We start from the raw sequence: 23,114 nt of genomic DNA, 5'->3' as shown, positions 1-23,114 counted from the left end.
AAACAAACAAAAGTTAACAGTAATGAAAAGGAATCAGTTTGTGCTCATATTTATGATTTATTTGTTTGTGTGTGGATGATCTACATCACAGTTAGCAGCTTCTTGTATTGAGTAGTCAATGAGACGGATCAGAAAATCAGATTCTGTTCTCGATCATAGAAAGTTCAAAGTAAACACAAAAATTTAGAGTCAACCCATATTTAGACATCCCAGAGGGAAACACAAAATACAACACAACAAAACCAAAAATAAATACATTCAAACAACAACAACAACAACAACAACATGGCAGAAATGGTTAAGGACATCTGAATGAGCTTTGCTTATGGACACACAGAACTGAATTCTTACATTCAGTGATGAAGATAGACTTTAGATTCAAGCATATGTAGTTTACTACACACAACGACCCTAAATATAAAGCGTCCAGTCAAAAACACTTACGTTGTCTTTAAAAGACCATAAATACATCTTTACACTGTTCAAATTGAACCATTAAGGCACTTGAGAAACATCAGATTATCCAAACAAAATACATCTTCTGTACATCTCAGTAAAAAGCCAAATGAATGAAGCGTTAGTTTGAAAGATACAAATTTGGGATAGATACAAATATCGTCTACAAAAATGTGAGGTTATACAAAACCAAATCTTACAAACACTACACGCTTCATTTAACAACAACAAAATGCTCTTACTGTATGTGGGATAACAAAATATCTGAAAAATACACCCTTGTGCCTGTAAACGGGGGCAGATGTAAGTAGGTTAAACATATAGTTAAGTTATTCGGAAAACTTAATAACTTGGCATTATTTAGCTTGTGGTTCTGTTATAAACGGACATGTGTTGGTGTGATTCTGATTCACTATAGGCCAACAACATGACTAGAGAGAAGAACATTACCTGATATTTTGTAAACCGTCATTGTTCTAAACCCCATAAACGTTAAGTTACAGGTCCGAAGATCACTTTCATGAGGGAGTAACAGAGGAGCAAAAAGCTTTGGATCAGATTCAGCTCATCACATCAGTAGAGAGATTCACTACGCTTTCAGGCAATTTTCTGTTTTGTATGTTCTGGCACTTCAGGCATATGTTTTGAAGATCATCAGTCCGATTCTATTCGCATGTACTTTACATGACCCCAATGCAGCGAGCGCCAGAAGAAGGGCTTCTGGTAGCTACGAGGAACGACGCCTGGAACGTTCTCCTCCAGGTACTGGAAAAATCTGTACCACCACACTCGAGTGAAAAAGTTGTTCTGGGACGTCTCCTTGAGCGCCTAGTAAAAAGAGACGTGCGTGGGTACGTGGATAAAACAGAGCTTAAGTTGCTTGATCCAGGACTCTGAATGAAAAACAGACTCACCTGTTGGTTGGCCATGGTGTGGTACCACCAGAAGAGACGTGTGGTGATGAAGTAGGCCACGACCACATCAATGGTGTAGTGGTCATGAGCAAGCAGAATAAAAAACACTCCCACTGCACAGAGAAGCCAACAGCTCCAGTGGTACCACCAAAACCTTCTGGGAGAATCTGGAAGATGCAAAAAAAAAGTAATGATAAAAGTGTAAATGACACTGTGTGTATCAAACCCCTGGGAGCAATATAAACATATGACGGTCAGTCAGGGACTATTTTATCCAGCAGTAGGATTTCACCTTTTGCATTATTATTTATATTGTGTGTCTTTAAAAGCAATAAGGTACTCAATGCTGTGAATAAGTCACGACTAAAGGGGTTGCATTGGCTTTGTGTCATGCCTAACAACGTCCTTCAGCCGTGACTTATTCACAAATACAGCACAGCCTCTCTCTCATTATTGCTTTCGTAGAGTTGTTTTATTAAAACATGCATTTGGTCATACAATGTATGATTTGGTCTCAGTATAATGACAGCTGGTGTTTGTCCACTAGAGGGAAGCAGATTCACTCACATTCTCTCGTGAACAGATAGGTCAGGGTTAACATGACCGTGTGACCGCTGTACAGGTAATCCCCACACATGTTATGAGATCCAGTGATGGTCAAACCTCCTCCGGCGATCATCTTTATCACCCGTCTCATCTTGGACTCCCAGTCACCATAAAGCTGCCAAAACAAGCACAAACATTAGCGACACAACATTCACTTTCATTTCTTTAGGTGTGAAGCCACAGCGTTTTCACTGAAAACATTTTACTGATGTCTAAATCTGCACCACTGTGTTTCATCAAGATGATTTCCTGTACTGTAGATGATCACCGAATAATGATTTGAATCTGTTCTTTAAACAAAGCTATCAAATGGTTATAGTTTGTTATGTATTAGGCCCTATAAAAATCCTTATAGTGTTTGTTCCTATATTGCTTTTTTGTCTTTTCTTGTAGGTGTGATAACTATGTGACCGCCTATAAACTCTCCTGCTGTGATCTGGAGTGAAATGCGAGTGAGTAAATAATAAAAGTAAATACAGGGGCGGTTTCCCAGACAGGCTTTAGATTAATCCAAGACTAAGCCTTAGTTGTATTAGGACACATAAGTAGTTTTTACAAACAAACCTTACAAAAAACATTACTGGTGTGCATCTTAAGACAAAACAATGACACTGATACATGTCAGGGAAAGATGTTTTTTAAATTAAGTCAGCTCAAACATGCATTTTAGTCTGGGAGTAGGATAACCTATGCCTGTAAAAACGACCCATAATTTTTCCTTTATCCAATGTGCATACAGAGGATCACACAGTATGTGTTCATGTTAAGATCAAGCTTCACCTTAACAAATTATCCCAACACAAAAGCATCAACAGACTCTTAAAAACAACTTAGTTTAACAGGAAAATAGCTTTTAACAATCACACCGACTTAACTGAGCCTGATAATAAATGTTTCCTGTAGATCCTGTGGTGAGGATTTCCTGCCCTGTCCATCCACACACACAAACAGACCCATACTGTACACTGCACACACATGCATGCAAGCAAGCACACATGCACTTGCACACACAAACAGCCACAATCACACACACGCATGCATGCACGTACTCATGCACTCGCGCACACACAAACACACACATTCTGGTTTCCATGTTTTGTGGGGACATTCCATAGACGTAATGCATTTTATACCATATAAACTGTATATTCTATTCCCTTCCCCTAACCCAAACCCTGACACGCAGACACAGACACGTACGCACGCACACGCACAAACAGACATGCACACACAGACACACGCACTAAAACACACATAACCAGATACATGCTCACACACAATATATGATAGTGACATTCTAACTATTCTTCAATACTCACAAATACACTGTAGTATCTGATGACCCTGATTGATAATAAAACACTAATATACAAGTGTAAAGATACTTTACTGTAAAAACTAAATCATGTGTAGAGACTGAAGACTCTCTATTATTAATTGATCACCTCTCTGGGTTTAACTAAAGTAAAGCTGTACCCCTGTGCCTGTCATTGTAGCATCATTACATCATCTCTCTATAGCTTTATTTACAAACATTTAACTGATAATGACAAAATAAAAGAATGTGACTATTAATAATCATAATAATCGACAAACGACTATTTGTTGTAACAGATGAATAGTACTTAATTAAATACTTGTGTTGGACTTGTGTTACACATGCCGTTAATTCAAAAGCCATGTTAGAAACAAAATAACAAAATACATTTAACTCCACTAAGGCTACTACCCCCACCCCATATCCCTCAGTACATGAAGCATGAACCATCTGTGTCCATGACAAACTGCTCATGTCACATTGTCCAAATACCTTTCAAGATGCCAATCCCATAAATGTTCAATGGAAAACAGCACAACTTCCAATCTTCATAAACTGCATTACAACACGTAATCCTTTCTGAACGACTTAGTATAGTTTATGGAAACAATAACACATTTCAGATTTCCCATTCAGTGTAAGATTATGTTCCTTTCTGAGCTATGCAGTGAGGTTGGTTAGCAGTCAAAAACATTTTACATTAACTTTACAGAGGAAATGAGGAAGGGGCAAAGGTTTGGTAGAGATGCAAATCCAATCAACAATTGATCACATATAAACAAATGGTACAGTAATAGTATGGTATAGTTTGATTTAAGCATAGTATCCTTCATGTGATGACACAGACAGTCATTTTCTTAGTTCTATATTTTAAACACAAATCATAGAAACTAACAAAGAAATAGTAAAATAAAACCCCTGTCCGGTTCATATTTCACACCATACAGCAACTGATGCCATTTTATCACAGTTACCCCCCAACTCTCTCACACAACACACGCACACATCTTTGTAAATAAAATATTTCTGTATATTTTAGATCTACATGTTTAAAGGTGCTAGAGAATGCATTGAAATAATATGAAGAGTTTGGTTCCAAAACGCAATATCCACTTTGACTAATTTGGGTAAAAATGTGTTTTCTATACCAAGAAAATAAAAACCACAAGAAAGTGACAAGATGAAAACCACTATTGTCTGTTACAAACTTTCACATAGGATCTTTGGTTAAAGTAACATAAAAAATTCAAATCCATAATTTGATTTTCAAAGATTTATAATAAAAATGGAGTATTTTTTCTGCAAAATGCAATAAATCCATGACAAGTTATTTTTCCAAAATGCTTTAAATCTATTGAATCAATATATAAATGTGCATTCATCTTTGCCATGTTATATTCATTTAGTTGACTGTACACTGAATAAACATTAACAGCATTAAAGGAATATTCAATTTTCTTAAAAGAAAAATCCAGATAATTTACTCACCACCATGTCATCCAAAATGTTGATGTCTTTCTTTTTTCAGTCGAGAAGAAATTATGTTTTTTGAGGAAAACATTGCAGGATTTTTCTCATTTTAATGGACTTTAATAGAGCCCAACATTTAATACGTAACTCAACACTTAACAGTTTTTTTCAATGGAGTTTCAAAGGTCTATAAACGATCCCAAATGAGGCATAAGGGTCTTATCTAGCAAAACGATTGTCATTTTTGACCAGAAAAATAAAAAATATGCACTTTTAAACCACAACTTCTTGTCTAGGTCCTTTCCTGCGTGACCTAACGTAAATGCGTAGTGACGTAGAGAGGTCACGTGTTACATATATAAAACGCATATTTGCAGACCATTGTAAACAATAAACTGACACAAAGACATTAATTAGTATCATTCGACATACAACAACGTCGGAACGGTCCTCTTTCTCAACACTTGTAAACACTGGGGCGGAGTTTCGCGTTCGTCCTCTATGACCTCTTGACGTCATGACGTATTCCGTGGGGTCACGCTGGCCCATCACGACCGGATCTAGACGAGAAGTTGTGGTTTAAAAGTGCATATTTTGTAATTTTCTTGTCAAAAATGACAATTGTTTTGCTAGATAAGACCCTTATGCTTCGTTTGGGATCGTTTATAGTCCTTTGAAACTCCATTGAAAAAAACTGTTACGTGTTGATTTAAGTATTAATTGTTGGTGTCTATTAAAGTCCATTCAAATGAGAAAAATCCTGCAATGTTTTCCTCAAAAAAAAAACATAATTTCTTCTCGACTGAACAAAGGAAGACATCAATATTTTGGATGACATGGTGGTGAGTAAATTATCTGGATTTTTTTTAAGAAAATGGACTATTCCTTTAATCAAAACACGTACTTTGTCATTTTAAGAACACTGTCATTGCTACTGTCATCCTTCGGACGTTGTCGCTGAACTTTTTTGACAGCGATCAGCTGTAAAATTATTTGGTCCTGCTCGATTTTTGCTGACTTCGCGTAAAATAATGGAAAGTTTGGGGTCAATGTGTTAGCATGACAGAAGCTGGATGCTGTTGTGTGAGAACAAGCAACAGCCGGCATTTTTCCTTCACCCGAGTGCCTCTCATGTAAATTATTAGATGTTGATGGGGTTAAGTTTCTTCCCCGCCACAGAAAACCACCACAGGTTTATCAATGCCATTAAAATTATTATTTTGTTTTTGTTTGTTTGTTATTCACGAATTACAAAGTAGATGAGGAAAACTAGGATTCTGTGCATATTCAAAGCGCCGCCTTTATTGTTTACAATGCGTGGAATGGTGCGCTGATTGGTAGACTGCCGTTTTTTCCTGTTTCGCAAAAAACTGAGAAAAAATAACAGAATAACATGGTGGATATCGGATTTTGTGTAAAATGAAGAATTTAGTTTTTAATACTGACCAGATACAATACTGATTTTTTATGTTGTTTATTGCGTTTTGGAACCAAACTCTTAATATGTTAAATTGTTCTTTGATATTTAAATAGAAGGTATGTTACTTTATTAAGTGCAAAAATTATCCAGAAACGTTTTAACATTTCCATTTACAAACCAAGGATTTGTCCTTTGAATGATATGGTCTATTTTTGCCCTATTTTTAAGGGTCATGCCTCTCGTCTGAGGCTCATGTCAGTAGCTCACATTGGTAAACATTTGAACAAAGTTGTACTTAATTGAATGTGTAATGCACACACATATATCTATATACACACACACACACACACACACGCACGCACGCACGCACACACACACACACACACACACACACACACACACACACACACACACACACACACACACACACACACACACACACACACACACACACACACACACACACACACACACACACAAATTGCTTGAATTTCACACCACATCCCCTCTTGATATTTTTGCAGAACAAATTTTGCATAATGCAACTTTGGTTTCCTCATCTGAAACTTTAAACTACTTCCATACCCCTGATATGTTTAATCTTTGATGGGCAAACAAGTGATAACAGCTTGACCATGAGTAAAACCTAACTGCTTGTGCAAGAATGGGGGGGGGCAAAATTCATTTTAAGCTTTCGTTTTCAGTTTTTTTTTATTTTAGCCCGAAACTGATTATGCATTTTCAGCCAAACATTCTGGCAGCCGAAATAGCATTGCACCCCTAATTTTTTACCTTAGGAGAGCACCTGAAGTGCAGGCCGGGCACTGGCAGTGTTGTGACATACATGGTGATGCACCTGTACAGGTAAAGTGTTCCCACAATGAAAAAGAAACGCCGGCCAATGATCGATCTGTGAAAGGAATATCCATAAGTTTGACACGGTACATCACATAATCATTTTACAATGCAACACAAACCATAAAGCACGCAAAGAAAACATTTTATCAAACAATTATTTCATCAGAGTGAAATCTGCCCTAAACATCCAACACATTTACGGGCAGTTTCCCAGATAGGGATTAGACTAGTCCTAGACTAAAATACATGTAAGAGCAGTCCAAACTGAAAACAACTTGCACTGACATATCTTTAAATACATCAGTGCCCTTTGTTTTACCTCAAAATGCACACAAGTAATGTTAATAGTAAGGCATGTTTGTCAAAACTAGTTATTTTTCCTTATTTCCTAAAGGTCTAGTCCTGGCTTAAGCTAATTCCTGTCTGGGAAACCACACCTTAAAGATTCAATATAAAGCTATACATGTCTCAACACATGGTTCCAGACAGACAGACGACTCACCTGTGTTTTAAGAAACTCCACTGTATGACCCACAAGAGCATCAGAATCATCCCATTAATCTCACAGACCGTGAAAGCCCACTCCACTCGATCAAACACATCAAAAAACTTATCAGGTAATGGAGGAGTTTCCTCCTTAGGAGGCACACGTTCATGGACCACAGAAATAATAACGGTGGTCAATACAAAGCAGCACAAGGCATAAACGAAGGCCACGGCCGTCTTCCCCCACTCGGCAGGGAACTGCGGAGAAGCCGAAGGTATGGAGATCTGCACCAGCTCTTTATGGAAGCCGTTTACTGTGCCGTTCCTAAGAACCTCGCCGACGTTCCCCACGTGCCCGTTGGCGTGCCCGTTCTTGTGCACATCGATGTGATGCTCAATCTTAAGGGTCTCGATCTTTTCCAGTATCTGTCTGCCGCTGTCAGACGTGAACCTGAAGAGCGGCGGTCGCTGGAAATCATCCGCGGTGAGATTTAACAGAGCTGCTCCATCATAGTTCTGTAAAGCTTCTGAGTACTCCTGCAAGCCCTGATCTGTCAACCAGACAGAGACCATCTCCTTTGACCACAGCCTAACTTTATTCATTGCAGAAGATCAATCAGATGCTTTCTGCTATGAAACGCACGCTTCACCTCCGCTCATCTTCTTCATACGAGTGGCTGGCTCACGACTTCAATACGATGCACATCTTCATCATATGCGTCTGCTCTGCAAAAACAAAAGCAGATTTACTTTGAGGACAACTCGAAACTGAGCTTGTTCAGACATCGCAATGCATACAGTAGGATGTGTAAAACATGCCAAAGCTTGCATGAGTCACATGAACCATGCAGATGATGTTTTTTTTGTGGCACGTGTTCTAATAGGTTACAACCTACACAAAGTTTTGCTTAAGAGTTGAATAATAGTTTCAGACACATTTACTCAATCTCTATCTTTAGATAATAGTAAACATATTAAGGCTATAACATACATGAAAGAATGAGAATATCGGATCAGCACCAAACACATTAACGATCAAAACTATGACATTTCAGCTTGTTGAAAGTTAAGCCGCCCTGTGTTAACACAACCTCACCAGGTCTTTAGCACCGAAGAAGTCCTCTTGTACAAACACGGTTTAAAATGCTAACAATATTAGTTACACATACACGCTGAATTTACATCTAACTGCTCACTTAACTGTTCCAAAGTTGCACAAACGTCTTGTGAGTTTCTCCAAACAACTGTGACTGTACTTACAGGTTTCATTCTCCTCAGAGTTTAGCAGCGAGAAACATGAGAGCTAGATGAGCTTTAATCCTTATATATGGACGGAAAGACCCAGATGAGATCAGGAGCTCATTCATGAGCCAAATGAAGGAATCCTAAAGCTCTTAGTGTTTCTTTCAGGGTGTGGCAGGCGGCTCTGTTTACATTACAACAGCAGGGGGAAGGGATCAACATCTGGCTTCTGTTAGTAAAGATCTGAGCCATGCTTTAACCCTCAAGACTTCATCAAAACTATATTTTATTTGATAGCCGGGTGGTTTTCAGAGAGAAAGAGTGGATTTTAACATACGGTTGCTAAGTTTGACCAGACAGTCTGATCTCACCAGAATGAATAAGTATTGTAAGAGTTGGCTAATTCATATGAATTCGTATACGAATTCATATGAATTAGCCAACATGTACAATACTTATAAATGAACATACATACTATGAAGCGAATTGTCCAAAAACAAACAATTATTATAAAAAGTAATAATGAAACCCCACTCCTAACCTCAACGTCATGGGGGTAAAAGCAAATAGTACAAAAATGTCTGAATGTGGTCATACAAATTAAAGAGGAACTATCATATGATTCACGTTTTTACATTTCCTTTGGTGTGGGTGTGTATTAGTACGCTAACGATATGCAAAAGGTACAAACCCAAAAGTAAACGATGATGCAAGTTATTGTCTCCAAAGTAAATCTCTTTTCTTGGACTATAACAAACATTTGGATTGTATAGGCAACAGTTTAGTTCTCCTGGGCATGTTGAGGTGGACAGTACCGACATTATCATAATTCCTCCCGCTTCTGATTCACAGCCTGTAAGTTAACTCCCATCAGCATTGCATTGTGCGCAAACCTTTCAAACATGGTAAGGAGCGTCACATTTCCGGCTGACGTCAGATGTACTCAGGCCAATACCAACATACAGATTAGCTGGCCATTCAGGGACACAGCGCTTTTCAAATCAATGAGCTTTGTACAAAATCAAAGCATTTGAGGAAAGCAGTACATCTGGAGCTACAAAAATGTACGGTATGTTGAAAATAATGTGTTTTTAAACATAAACCACGCAAACACATTGTATTATTACCAAAAACACAAAAATAACGTTGGTGTTGGTGCATTTTTATATACATTAGCCATTTAGTAAAATACTTTTACAAATTACAATGAGATTGCGCAAGTTTCTGTGATGTTACATTTTTGATGTTCAGATTAATAAGTGAAAAGAACGAATACATTTGATTTTACAGAACAATAATGGTTTTGATGCCGCAATCATATTGAGTGCCGCAGGGATGACGTACTTTTGTAGACCAACCCAGAAGTTAGCGGGAAACTTGTTCCCTCGTCAAAAGCCCATTCTTTTATCCCATAGAGTTTTGGATTATCGCAAAAAATAAGCCCTGTGTTTGACAAAAGATAATCTTCACAAATGAACACAACTTGTATGAAGTCTAAATGTGTTTACAAGAAATATAAAGCTAACCTAAGTGAACTTCTCAACATTAACGTCGTCACCACCAAGCTTATAATTAAAACACATTTGAAAACATATTCCCTGGTAAGAAAACACTCCTTCAATGAATCTTTTTTTGGGAATTGTGCCCATGTTGAGTTGGTTTTGATACAACACAATGTAGCAACACCATATATCAACTTGTTAGCAACCACCCTTTAAAATACGCATTAAAGCTTTATAGACGGCTCCAGCAGCAACAACATAAACTTTTTTGTGGACTAAAAGCAACTTCCGATAGACTTCCACATCAAATCAAGTCCTTTTACAGTCCTTTATTCGAGTCATTTTACAGTAGTTTATTTCTGATAACCCCTTTCGTAAATTAACTTTGTTCATATCTCATATCTAAAGTGTATCAACTACTACACTAACCTAACGTTAATTTTTTACATACAGTTCCTTGAATTCTTGGCTGGTTGCCAAACCTTTCTGCACAGGTGTGATCCATGCTCGTTTTCTCCTCTCGTGTTTAGCAAACCAAATCATTATATTTTCGACAAGGTATTTGTTTCAGTTTGGTATCAGTTTAACCACTAGCCATACCGATAAATAAATACAGACCGGAAGTTCACTTGAGCATGGTTCCGATGTCTATAAAATCATGAGTGGGGGTATTACTGGTGTGTTTTATGTCATGGAATAAAATGTGAACACATCTTGGGTTTATGTAAACCTAAGCTCTTATTTAAAGAGTTTAACCAAAACCCAATGACTTCGAGACGATGGAACCACATGTGCTCGCTTCTGGGTTTTGGCTACAAAAATACGCCATCTTAGCTAAGAGTAAAAGGCACGTAAAACATGTGGGCAGCATGGAAGCATTTTAAAGATGTTTTTGCTATTTTCAGTCGAATATGTTGGGTTTTTGAAACATTCAGTGCATCTCTACTAGTGATGCACCAATGTATCGGCCGCCGATTTTTATCGGCCGATTTTTGATGAATTTGAAACCATCGGCATATCGGCAATAGCACGAGAAAGGCAGATACAGATTGTTTATTAATTAACTGCATAAAGAAATTCATTATATAAAAAAATGAGTTAATGTTGTTAATAAAATAAATGCTGAATAGCAAAAATCACCTTTGAAGGTTGTCATGCTGTCTTATTATATTTGTTTTAGCTTAATTTGTGCCTCTCTTATTATGTTGGTCAGTTGAATGTTAATTAGATCCAATCCATGTTCAGTAAAAATAATTTGATGCAGAAATAAACTAGCTAATAGACCAACTGTATAGTATTGTATACAAGTGTTTAATATCGGTATCGGCATCTGCCAGAAGTTGTCTGTTTAAATCGGTATCGGCCCAAAAAATCCTAACGGTGCATCCCTAATCTCTACTCAAGAACAGACATTAAGTTTGATCCATAAAGCAACCCATCACAATTTGGTTGCCCCCATCCAAAAGGAAACAGATTAATTCTACAATAATCCTAATATAAGCACACACCAGAGAAATGAGGGGAAAATGAGTGGAAAATAACAGTAAAAGACCGACTAGAGTAAAACATAGTACATTGATTCACACATAACAACATCCACTGCATGAAAGATTGAAATCCATACAGATCCAACACTTTACACCAAACACTTTTATCACACATTACATCATCATTAACTTTTCAAGAAATAGCAGAATGGGTTTTCATGATTCTGATAAATCGATGTAAGCATTAAAAAGAGGATTATTGTTTCATACACTTCAGTGGCTTATATTTGCAAGAATCTTCCTTCCTTTCAAAACGTCAGTCACTGACTGTTCACAAAAATTTGTTTAAATCACAAGAAGCACTCCAGATTCATTAAAGAGTAAAAATAACAGACAGTCAGTAGTAAGTGAAAGATTTCCATTATGTAAAATGACTCTTATGTTAGGCCGCGAATGTAAATATAAACTTGTCACATGTGTCAAAGTTTTATTATAGTGCAAGTGCGGTTTACTACAAAATTCTCTTCATGAGTAATAATGAGATTACATTTTACTTTTACTCATAGATCAATGTTACACAGCAGGATCATGCATTATATTTAAGGAAATAGAATAGGATAATGCATTAATCTTTTTTCAGACTTTTTAAATGTTTTTAATAGCAATGACATTCATGGGTCAGAAACAGTCCCACTTCCTTAAACCACTACCACAGCAACCATATTACAAGTCATTATAACATACTGTACTGTTATAAATGGCCCATAGTACAGAGCTACAGTATGTAAAACATTCATTCCTGAAACATACCTTCCTTTTCCCAGGCCAGGAATGGCAAAATCAAACACCAGGGTTAAGTGATGACTAATGGATACAAAAAATACTCAATACTGATTCTGTCCACCTGAATAAACTTACAATGAGTCTTTGAATGCCACACATCCTACTGCCACTTAGTACTTCTAAAAACAAATCTACATAAACAGTATACTTGTGTAACGCCTTCAGACATAATTTCTAAATAACTGAATTAGTGACCCGTTTAAACTAGCAACCTAACATTTACCCTCGTTCATAAACTAACTATGAACCAGAAATGCAAACAAGCCACATCAATTTTGGTTCTGGTTTCAGAAGATATTGTGATTTAGGAGTTGAATCTCATAAATGGTACATTGTTTTCATCTGTGAGAGGTAGATGTGGGTTTATTTTTTTAGCAAAAAGAAATAAAAACAGCAAACTCGCAGTGAATGGAAAATGTGATGACCTACGAAACACTCAAAACATCACCTGCTCAAAGTCATAATGTGTCATTGACAATAACATACAAGTACAACATGAACTACAGACAGTCATTCATCCTGAGTGAATATCTATTCAACAGTATACACTGACCTAAACATTTAAACTGGTCATTATCCGTAATTATTTTAATCTTACCTCTCTGTCCTACTCAGAATCCCCCAGCAGCGTCCTCTTGATGCAACTTCATACACAAAATGCTTGTTCCTTTCTAGCACCCAAACTTTCCTATTCAGCTCCTCCCATCCGGGCCACACGCTGCGTTTACCGAAAAGACCTTAAGCAACATTGACCCACCCACTAGCCCCATGTTTCCTCTTGTGTCACTCTGCACAAACAGTGTAAAGAGTTCAAACATAACTACACATTCATAGATGAACAATCATTATAAAAATATCTCTAATAGAAGTGTGACTATTTCTCTTGTATTTGATCTTCCTCTAAGGTTTCACAGCTCTAAACTCCTAAGATGAAAACCCTTACGAAAATTAACCATGGTAACTACAGGTAAAACAAACAAAAAACATTGTTGCTGTGGTAAAACCACAGTTACCACAAAATAACCATGGTTTTGCTAATAGTTATCAATACACCAAAAAACATGGTTAATTTTCTTAAGGGTGTTAACAATGTTAGGTATATTCTTGTGTTTACATTTATTAGGTTTCCTACTCTCAAATGACAATTTATTCACATGTTTGGTTTTTTTAGTTAGCTCTCTAGGTTTTTAAGATCATGAGAAATAAAGTCAGTCAAGTTTGTGCAAACCTCCAACTGCTTGTCTTAACTCAAGGAAGTTGTTTGACTCTGTTAGGTAGTTGTGTGGTTACACATTAAAAATACTGAATCATCACAGAGGAATATGTGAAATGTCCTAACTTACTCATAACGTGCTTGCTATGAGACTACACAGCTTGGTCACACTGTTAATACACAGTATTAACACGTAACTTTCAACTACACAAAAGGTATTTTTTGTATGCTTAAATTGATGCTGAAATGTACAATGTAGATGTATTTGCAACAATTATTCATAGCATTATTAGGTTTTTACAGCTACAAAATGTGAAACATTTACAAATCTTTCATACGATACAGACTGCTGTATAATTTCCCTTTTAACCATTTTATCAATAAAGTTACCACCCTAACTCTACCCCAAATTTACCCTTAACCGAAATTCTTACATTATGTATTCTTTTTATATTATGCAACATAATGGACAGAAATTTGAAGAAAAATTTGAGACAATGAGAGTTTCATATCACTGCCATAAAGCAATGTCTGGTAAAGATTCCTGAGGCGCAATATTTGAATTAAAATTCATAACGAACACGAGATTTGACGTTTACGGTCTCTGATGAGAACTGGAATAAAATGAACATCTTTTGTGAATTTATGCTGAGTTTTGGTGTATTGTTGCATAGGAAGAAACGCCTTTTGTGTGTCATGGCAAACAAACTAAATATTACAAAATGTTTAAATGATTACAGAAATGTTATTCATTTTAAGGCTTTAAAGTGTGGTCTTGATTAATATTGTGTAATTCTCTGAAAGTCACGTTGGACTACAATAGTAGACACTTCTCTGAACTCTACTAATATTTTCATAAGATAGTTTCCAAATAAAACGTGTTTCCATGAAAGAGACTTTGAGAAGCATAAAGTCTGTGTGTTTGATGTGATTTTAACCAATCTTTAGAATTGAACCGGTCTTTATTTACAGAAAGGTTTTAAGTAACATCCAGTCCTATACAACATAAACAGAAAGCATGACACAACACAAAAGTCTGTATATCTCTCACCCGGATCACATGTCATTTACTTTCAGCTGGTTTAGATTTACACAGAAATATTGCATTAGAAATATTAGCATTAGCACAGAAAGATGTTTGTTATGATATCTGCAACAACGACGACAAAAAAAGGAGAATATGATGTTAAAAATTATATCATATTTCAGCTATAAATACCTAACCATGTTTAAGTGCTTCAACTTCAACAGACATTGCAAAACTATCTTTGATAATTTAAGCCTTAATTGATTCTTAGAAAGTGCAAAAGTACAACGATTCATCCTGAGGGCATGACGACTGCTTCTCCTTCAAACACATAACAGTAAACAACATGAACTATTTCAACTCTTTTATCGACTCACAGTTTATCTGTTTCTTTGAAAGAATCAATGTATATCGAACATGCCATATCAAACTCTGCCATTGATATTATTTACATTACTGGACCATGGTGATGTATTTTCAATAGCTACTGACGCGTGGACAGATTCAGTCGAGAACTGAAGAACAACTTGTTTTTTTTCCATACAACGCCATCGGTGACGCAACAACACCTTGTTCATCTGGATCAGATTTCTATGTAGTAAGCCCAGAGGGATTTTTAAAGTGAGATGATTTTATTCATGAGTGAGTCTTTCATTTGGAAACTTTTGCTGTCTCCAGGATCATTTCAAAGGTGATGCATAAAATTTTTCATATTAAAGAAAGGGTTGACCCAAAGTGAAAACTGCATCATCATTTAAGCCCCTTTTTCACACAGATTATGAAAAATAGACAGAAAATGTGCCCAGGATTCGTCTGGGAATTGTTTGATTTTGGTTCTTTTACACTGCCAATGATTTACCAGAATCTGTAAAGATCATATAAAGATATGTGTTTTCTTGTATTTGTTATTGAGCTTTTGGTGGATTTTGTGGATAGCAGTAGGGGTGGGTGGGATGACCAAAAAAACATTACACGGAATGAGTCATTTTATTTCACGGTATGGTATATTTCTATGATATGTTTTTCAGATTTTTGTTTATATTGTTTTTAAAAATTGGCAGAAATTTGCCACTCACTATTTAGCTAAATGCTCACCACAGCTTTACAAATATAATACGTTAAAGTTGCGGTTGTTCCGGTGAAAAGGCATTGAAGATAACAAAAGATAAGTATTCGACGACACAATGTTGTTTATAAAGCAGTTATTTATTTTGTAGGCTATCACTGTAAAAATAAATGCTGTAATTATGCCGCTGGTTGCCAGTAACTTGCTGTAGATTTAAATTTATGTTATTTACTGGCAACAGTTTGTTCAAAGCTAAATGAACATTAAACATTAACAAGTCTGTGTCTTTACATAATAATAAAAAAAAAATAACAGCCTCATTCAAAGAATTCTGGGAACCAGAAATCCTCATCAACCTTTTTCTGTTTTCATCCTTCAGTTTCCCAGAATGCTTTGCATGAGGCTGTTATTTAAATTTTATTCTGTAAAGACAAATACTTGTTAATGTTTAATGTTTATTTTACTTTGAACAAATTGTTGCCAGTAAATAACATACATTTAAGTTACTGGCAAACAGCTGTCAGTAATATTGTAATTTCCACACTATTTTCCATACTGTTTTTTTTTTGTCGTTGTTCTTTCTGATCAAAGATGTTTGTACTATTAGCAAACAGTGCATCTAACTACATTGAGCAAGTGAAAGAGGGAGAGAGACCCGCGGTGGATTCACTTATGAATTTATGAAATTACAGAAATTACTTTTTTATTCGCTTATTTCCCGTTTCTCTGTCACACTCAGTCTAACATGCTCACTTATTTACATTACGTTGAATACACGGAATAGAAAAATCTTTAACGTCTGACATTTTATTTTACAGTAACAGAATATACTGTCATACTAGAGAAACTGCGTGTGTATTTTATTTTCATATTCAATTATAAGTTAGCGCATGATCTGCTGTTCTATTATGCTGGCAAACGATCAATTTCAGCACAGATAGTGATGAGCTCCTTGATTTCTGCCTCTCTTCCAATTTACAATATTTTTCATTTGCATTTAAAATCCCTGTGTCAAAGAGATGAATGATAACTTCTTGTTGCAATGACACACACACTTAATTATCTGGAATGATTTTCCAAACAATGTTCGAGAATCAGGCACAGTCGATCAATTTAAGTCTAAACTAAAGACATATCTCTTTAACAAAGCATTCTCATAATTTGTTTTGTAAATATATTTATGCCACAATAGTTAATTTGTTAGGAACCAAGCAGATTTTTAACCATTATACTGTATGACACTGGCATTACATGCAAACAGTCCCTAATAGGATTTTGTTTCTATTTTCCTGTCCCATCCTTGAACCAGAGGACATTGAGACTAACAGACCCAGTTCCTGCTGCCGTGAAGCTCATCACACCACTGATTTACTATCCTTCCTTCAACGTGATGCCTAGCCGATGACTGATCAATGACCAAAGACCACCTCCTGTTTAATCTACCTGTATTCATACACACCCACGCACACACACATATTTATTTATTTATTTTTAATTACAATAAAAAAATTATAAAATAGTTTCTAAAATATAGTATACCCTCTGTCTGGCTCTCTCTTTTTCTACCTTGGACTTTTTTCCCACAGAGTTTTTCTCATAGGACTTGTTTTTAACCCCTATGGAGTCAGCTGACATTGGCTTAACTTAGATCTCTCTTCTACATTACATCATTAATACGCTTGCTAGTACAGTTTAAACTTAGCTGCTGTACTTTGCATCTTATGTTGTCCACTGATTTTTCTGTTTTTCTCCTGCTTTTTTTAAGTAAATCTGCTGACAATTAAACCATTTAGAAAAGCGCTATATTAATAAAATGTAATTAAAAAGTGTCTATAAATCTGATCATGTCATCGTCAAATTCTCATTTTATTTGAACAAATCTGCATTTTAAAGCACACGCCTCTGACTTTGTATTACATTGTGTCTTCTCATGGTGAAACACAACCTCTCATGGTTTACTTTTTTTTACATCAGGGGTCTCTAGGTTCATTATTAGAAACTAATTATAACCAGACCGCTGGTCAAAATACCAAAATATAATCACTATTGTGATACAGCGCATCATCGCTCAGTTCAATTTTAAAACATACTTACAAGTCAGAGGTGAAATGTAAGTTCAGCGTTCAGCTAAGAAGCAACAGGTCAGAATAAGACGTTTAGCAACGCTGCAAAACAGAAATCACACGGCACAAAAGATCCATTGAATGAATGAATGGGTGTCTGTCAGTCCTCCACAAACCTCCTAGACACAAGCATTCCATAAGCTGAAACTACATTAGCATAACACACAAGAGCCAAGTTACACGGACAAACACAAGGACAGACCGGAAACCCCCCGATTCAGCAATCAGCTCGACAAAGCACATAGTAAAGAGAGAGAAGCTGCTTTCATTTTAGACTAAATACCTTACAGGAGCAGTACATTAATCAAAAACATACATACATGCACGCACGCACACATGCATGCACACACACGCAAACATTCTGCTATTCATCATATATAACTTAAGCACAGGAAAAGATGTTTGGTTTGCTTAAGCTTTGAAAAATGATTATTGATGAAATACAGCATTTATTATTAGATAAAATGAGGCTTTAGTCTAATGTTAAAGTGCTCAAGAGAGATTTTCCACTGTTTAGTGCTGGTGTTAGGTTTCATTCACTCAATAGCAGTCTTCAGGGAAACACAGGCTTTATCTTTTCCAACACTGTCTGCTTCAAGAAGATCAATGATTTCATCACGGAACATAAAGCAATGACCGGCCACACATTTATTCAAGGTTTAAAGTCTTGGCGTTGGACTTTCTGTCTGGTAGATTGGGGCAATCCCTAAAAACAGTCCTTATATTCCACATTAAACTCTTTTCAATAGAGTCAACAGCCTTGACTCTACTCACACCATGTAGGTTGAAGATCCACTTTTATTAAACAAAGTGCAAAATAACAATGTTTTAGGCAATAAACAACACACATCACTATACCGTGCTGACCACAACTGGGTGCACACAACAAAGGTCATCTGATTTGTAAACAACACATGAATTTATGACACAAATCAACCGAACAGGTCAGAGTCTTGAGTTATTGGTTTGTCATTTGGAGCACATCTTGACTTATGATGTTATGTCCAACTCAGAAGTGGAATAAAAATCGAAACCAGATCCAATAAAGTCTCTTATGCCTATTTTTCGCCAATATTTGACATGTTTACTGCCATTTTTGAAGGACAAGCTTTGAAAAATGGGGAATGAGATAAGCAAGGTCAGACTGTATTGATCAGACAACAGCAGACTCTCATTTCAGAGAGAAACCAAGAAGAAGTGAGAGAGATCTGTTACTACAGATGTTACTTATCTCGTTGCAAAAATAAATGACTCGACCACTTCTACAGATTAAAAAAAAGATCTGCTTTCTTTAAATTGTAAAAAAACTGACTAAAAGATCTACAATTTAAGTAGAATTTCTCATTTGTTCATGTGCAATTGACATCCCATCCAATATCCTCTGTGTGTTACTTCTGTGCAAATCAAAAGATGAATTACTTTTAGGTAGACTTCCTATATATTTAGCTGGGATATAAGTGTTTTATCAGTAAAAGAATAAACACTTCACCTAAAACAAAAGCTTATGATCATTGTAAAATACCAGAGTTCTTCTTAACACAACAGTTAAAGAGCAACTATGGTCTGATTCACAAGATTTCCGAATATGTACAGTCACTGATTCAGCTGGACCGTGATAGCTATTTTTGTAAATTAACTCTCACGATTTTAACTAGGTTTAGGATATTTCCTAGATAACATGTTTATTATCTAGGAATTTTGAATTTTGTCAAGGCTTAATGTCTAATGTAACCTATCGCGGGGCTAACTATGATTAGCAATGTGGATTATTTTAAGAGACCATTTAAAGGATGGCACACACATCTATCGCTGTATGTTTGTTTAACATTTAAGCTAAACAATAGCGCTGAAGGTTGGCGACTTTCACCTATAAAACAGAAACTTACTCATTTGTACTAGATACCAACACGCCAGGACATATCCATAGATTATTTTACCTGGTATGAAGTGTGCACTGCAAACACAGGCATTATTTATGATTGTCTCCGTCCATTCTGTACGCAACAACAATTGTCTTCTTGATTTTTGTGAATGAATGTCTGCCAGGATCCAGTGAAACTTTAGTTTTGAACCCAAAGTACTGTTCCTTCTATTCTGGCAGCCAAAAACACAACAAGATGACATTTTAAAGTCAAAACCTCAAATTTTTAGCTCGCCTGCTATTAATTCCTACTTATGTTTTGCCTCCAGCTAGAGCAGTGACGTCACAGTGACAGATCCGATTAAGGGGTCTATTAGTACATGTTAACGATATGCAAAAGGTACATACCCCAATGTAAACAATGACGCGAGTTCTCGTAAATCTCTTTTCTTGGACTACCACACAAACACACAGATTGTAGGCAACAGTTTACTTCCTAGGATTGGTGATGTAGACAAGACCGACATTATCATAATTCCTCCCGCTTGGACTAACAGCCTGTAAGTTTACTCATGTTAGCATTGCAAGCGAATCTTTCAAACATGGTAAGGAGTGTCACATTTCCGGCTGACGTCAGAGGTATTCAGGCCAATCACAACGTACAGATTAGCTGGCCAATCAGGGACAACACTTTTCAAATCGATGAGTTTTGTACAAAATCAGTGCGTTTCAAGGAAGAGAGGGAAATCTGGAGCGACAAAAATGTACGGTATGTGGAAAATAATGTTTTTTAACCATAAAACACGCAAACACATTGTATTAAACATTATAACATTGTTTTCAGCAATGAAATAGGTGCACTTTAAGCCTTGTCTGTGAAAACGGGGGTAGGACATTTAAATAATTTTTACAAACATACCTTACAAAAACACTACTGGTGTGCATTTTGAGAAAAAAAAAACATGGCACTGATATATGTTAAGATACGTCAGTAGTACAAGATGTTTTTAAATTAAGGCAGCACAAACATGCATTTTAGTCTGGAGCTAAGATAAACCCTGTCTGGGAAACCACCCATTAAATACAAAATCACTAATATGAACGCAACAAGTGAGATTTTGCAACACATCTTATTAATACTGAAACTATCCACAGAGAAACTCATGAATCAACAGCACTTTCCACAGTAAAACTCTATATTAGGAGCACATATGTCAACACAGATGGCACGGCTCATATTTTCCATAAACAGCCAGGAGTTCTTGGTTATATGAGCGTCAACATCTACGGCAACACGCATAGACCACATAGCAAAAAAAAAACACAAGTGTGCGTGTGTGAAAGAGACACATTTTCTCATTAACACAATAAAACATTATGTTCACTTAACCTATTAATTACCTTAAAGTCCAAAACTTCCTTGATATTTGATGTTACATGCAAACTACACAGATGTTTTTAATTACTGCTCTTGTCTCTAGCACATACACCACCTGAGACATGTGCAAATACCCAGAGATCTCTCTACAGCTCCAGTCCTCCAGCAGTTTTAATAAATGTCTCCTGCATAATCCTAATTACATTTAGTCGTTACACATTTGAGTCACACCAGCATCGAAACCATCCAGACAAACACTCCATTGTCAACAAAACCAGAGACAGTGAATCCTGTGTTAAGAGGTTTCTGATACACCTTCTTTCAGCAATCATACATTTACATGCATGGATTTCTTTCATAGTTCAACTTAACATTATATTTGTATATAAGATATAGTGGGAGACGTTCACAAGTGTCTTAAACTTTTCTACATTTTTTCATATCTGATAGCTCTTGAGTAAACAAGTGAAAATGTTATACAACCACAACGCAAGTTTTAGTTGTGCAATGAATTGTTTTGTTTCATAATGATTTTAACATGCTATTCAACAGCAGGGTCTCAATGTGACAACTTGCCCCACTTCACACAACAACATAGTGAAAAGTTTATGAGGGTAACAAGTTCAACTGTGTTACTTCATGATATTTGCCTGAAAATGTACCTTCAAACATTAACCCACCCTGAGAAATATTAACTGGAGTGGAAATGAACCAAATCATCTGCAAATCTTTTACCAAACAACCAGCAGACTCTTAAAAAAGACTAAAATTATTGTAACACATCTTCAATAGCCATTAGCCAAGGCCTTACGTCAAGGTATTGCATTAAACTGATTTATTAAACATCAGTCTTAAACTAATGTGTCTCTCATTACTCGTACTGTATTTACATCTGGTGTCCTGTAAAACAACAACGAGCGAGGAAGCTCTGTATTGATGCTAATCTGCTAACATCTTATATTACACGACATCCCTGAATCACACTTATACAGATGACACGCAGAGATAATCATGCACAGATGAGCATTAATAAAATCACACCATATGCAGCAGCAGCAGCAGCATCTCCTGCATGAATAGATGCAACTGTATCCATTCAGATAAGCGGAAAGTTGCGATGATCAACAGACGAAACAGATCCGCTATATAAAAAGAGAAACACTCGCACTATTGAACACATACTTGTTACATTCACACGTACATGAAACGCCGTTTCACGGTGAAAACTTACCTGAGAAATCCTAGTTAAACCAGCAACGATTTAGTAAAGACAAATGACGCGCTTTAAATTCATATGCGCTATTACTGTAGTGCTTACGGTGAGTTTTCATACATCTTACTTTTGAAATTGCTCGGGCTTGCCGGGTTAATAATGATTGTTAATGTATATTAAGAAGTCATTTTATTATTTGCTTTTTGAAAAGGATATCTATTTGGTGAGAAGAATCTTTCTCAAAGTTTTTCGATTTGACTCGGCGTTGCGCAGACCGAACGGTGTGACATCACAGTATCGCGAGAGTAATGCAGTAATTTTACTTTGACATCGCTCTCGCGATATTTTTATGGGTCTGAGCTGTCTTATTGCATTTTTCATTGATCCCAACAGCCGGTCTGCTTTACTGTGAAAATATAAAGGCAATAAAACCAATATATTAAATAAATTTGCAGCTCACGTCTGGCTGAGATTTTATTTATTCCATATTAGTAACATTTTAAACCATTGTAAAATACATAAAATACGCCGCCTACAGATCAGAAGCGCCACTACAGAATTAAGTAAAAAGAGAAGTATGTTCATGGAAACATACTTCTGGCAATGCATTATATTACATTTAGGACTAAAT

At 36.2% G+C, this 23,114-nt stretch overlaps 1 protein-coding gene across 4 annotated transcripts; it reads right to left on the bottom strand.

Annotated features, from left to right (window-relative positions):
- Positions 1 to 45: 45 nt before the first annotated feature.
- On the bottom strand, positions 46 to 22,581 carry sgms1b (sphingomyelin synthase 1b). 4 transcript variants are annotated; one of them, XM_065242757.2, is made up of 6 exons: positions 22,502 to 22,581; positions 7,545 to 8,254; positions 6,977 to 7,094; positions 1,938 to 2,091; positions 1,371 to 1,537; positions 46 to 1,284 (listed from the first exon to the last, which is right to left on the bottom strand). In XM_065242757.2, the coding sequence occupies exons 2-6, from the start codon at positions 8,129 to 8,131 to the stop codon at positions 1,111 to 1,113; spliced, it is 1,200 nt and encodes a 399-aa protein (XP_065098829.1). In that variant the 5' UTR covers positions 8,132 to 8,254; positions 22,502 to 22,581; the 3' UTR covers positions 46 to 1,110. The 4 variants fall into 4 exon arrangements, with proteins under 4 accessions (XP_065098829.1, XP_065098827.1, XP_065098828.1 ...); XM_065242755.2 differs by lacking the exon at positions 22,502 to 22,581 and adding an exon at positions 13,201 to 13,337; XM_065242756.2 differs by lacking the exon at positions 22,502 to 22,581 and adding an exon at positions 8,789 to 8,943.
- Positions 22,582 to 23,114: the final 533 nt, after the last annotated feature.

Source organism: Paramisgurnus dabryanus, chromosome 1 (assembly GCF_030506205.2).
Source record: "Paramisgurnus dabryanus chromosome 1, PD_genome_1.1, whole genome shotgun sequence".
NCBI classification, from domain to species: Eukaryota; Metazoa; Chordata; class Actinopteri; order Cypriniformes; family Cobitidae; genus Paramisgurnus; species Paramisgurnus dabryanus.
Note: the sequence above shows the minus strand (reverse complement) of the source record. Positions and strands in the feature narration are given on the sequence as shown.

What these genes read in the sequence shown, in the direction of transcription:
- sgms1b (XM_065242757.2), bottom strand. Translation starts at nt 8,131, where the DNA reads ATGAATAAAGTTAGGCTGTGGTCAAAGGAGATGGTCTCTGTCTGGTTG. An exon ending in ACTTCAGGTGCTCTCCTAAG is followed by an intron (nt 2,092 to 6,976) that starts GTAAAAAATTAG and finishes TTGTTTTGGCAG; the next exon opens with CTTTATGGTGACTGGGAGTC. An exon ending in CTATCTGTTCACGAGAGAAT is followed by an intron (nt 1,538 to 1,937) that starts GTGAGTGAATCT and finishes TGCATCTTCCAG; the next exon opens with ATTCTCCCAGAAGGTTTTGG.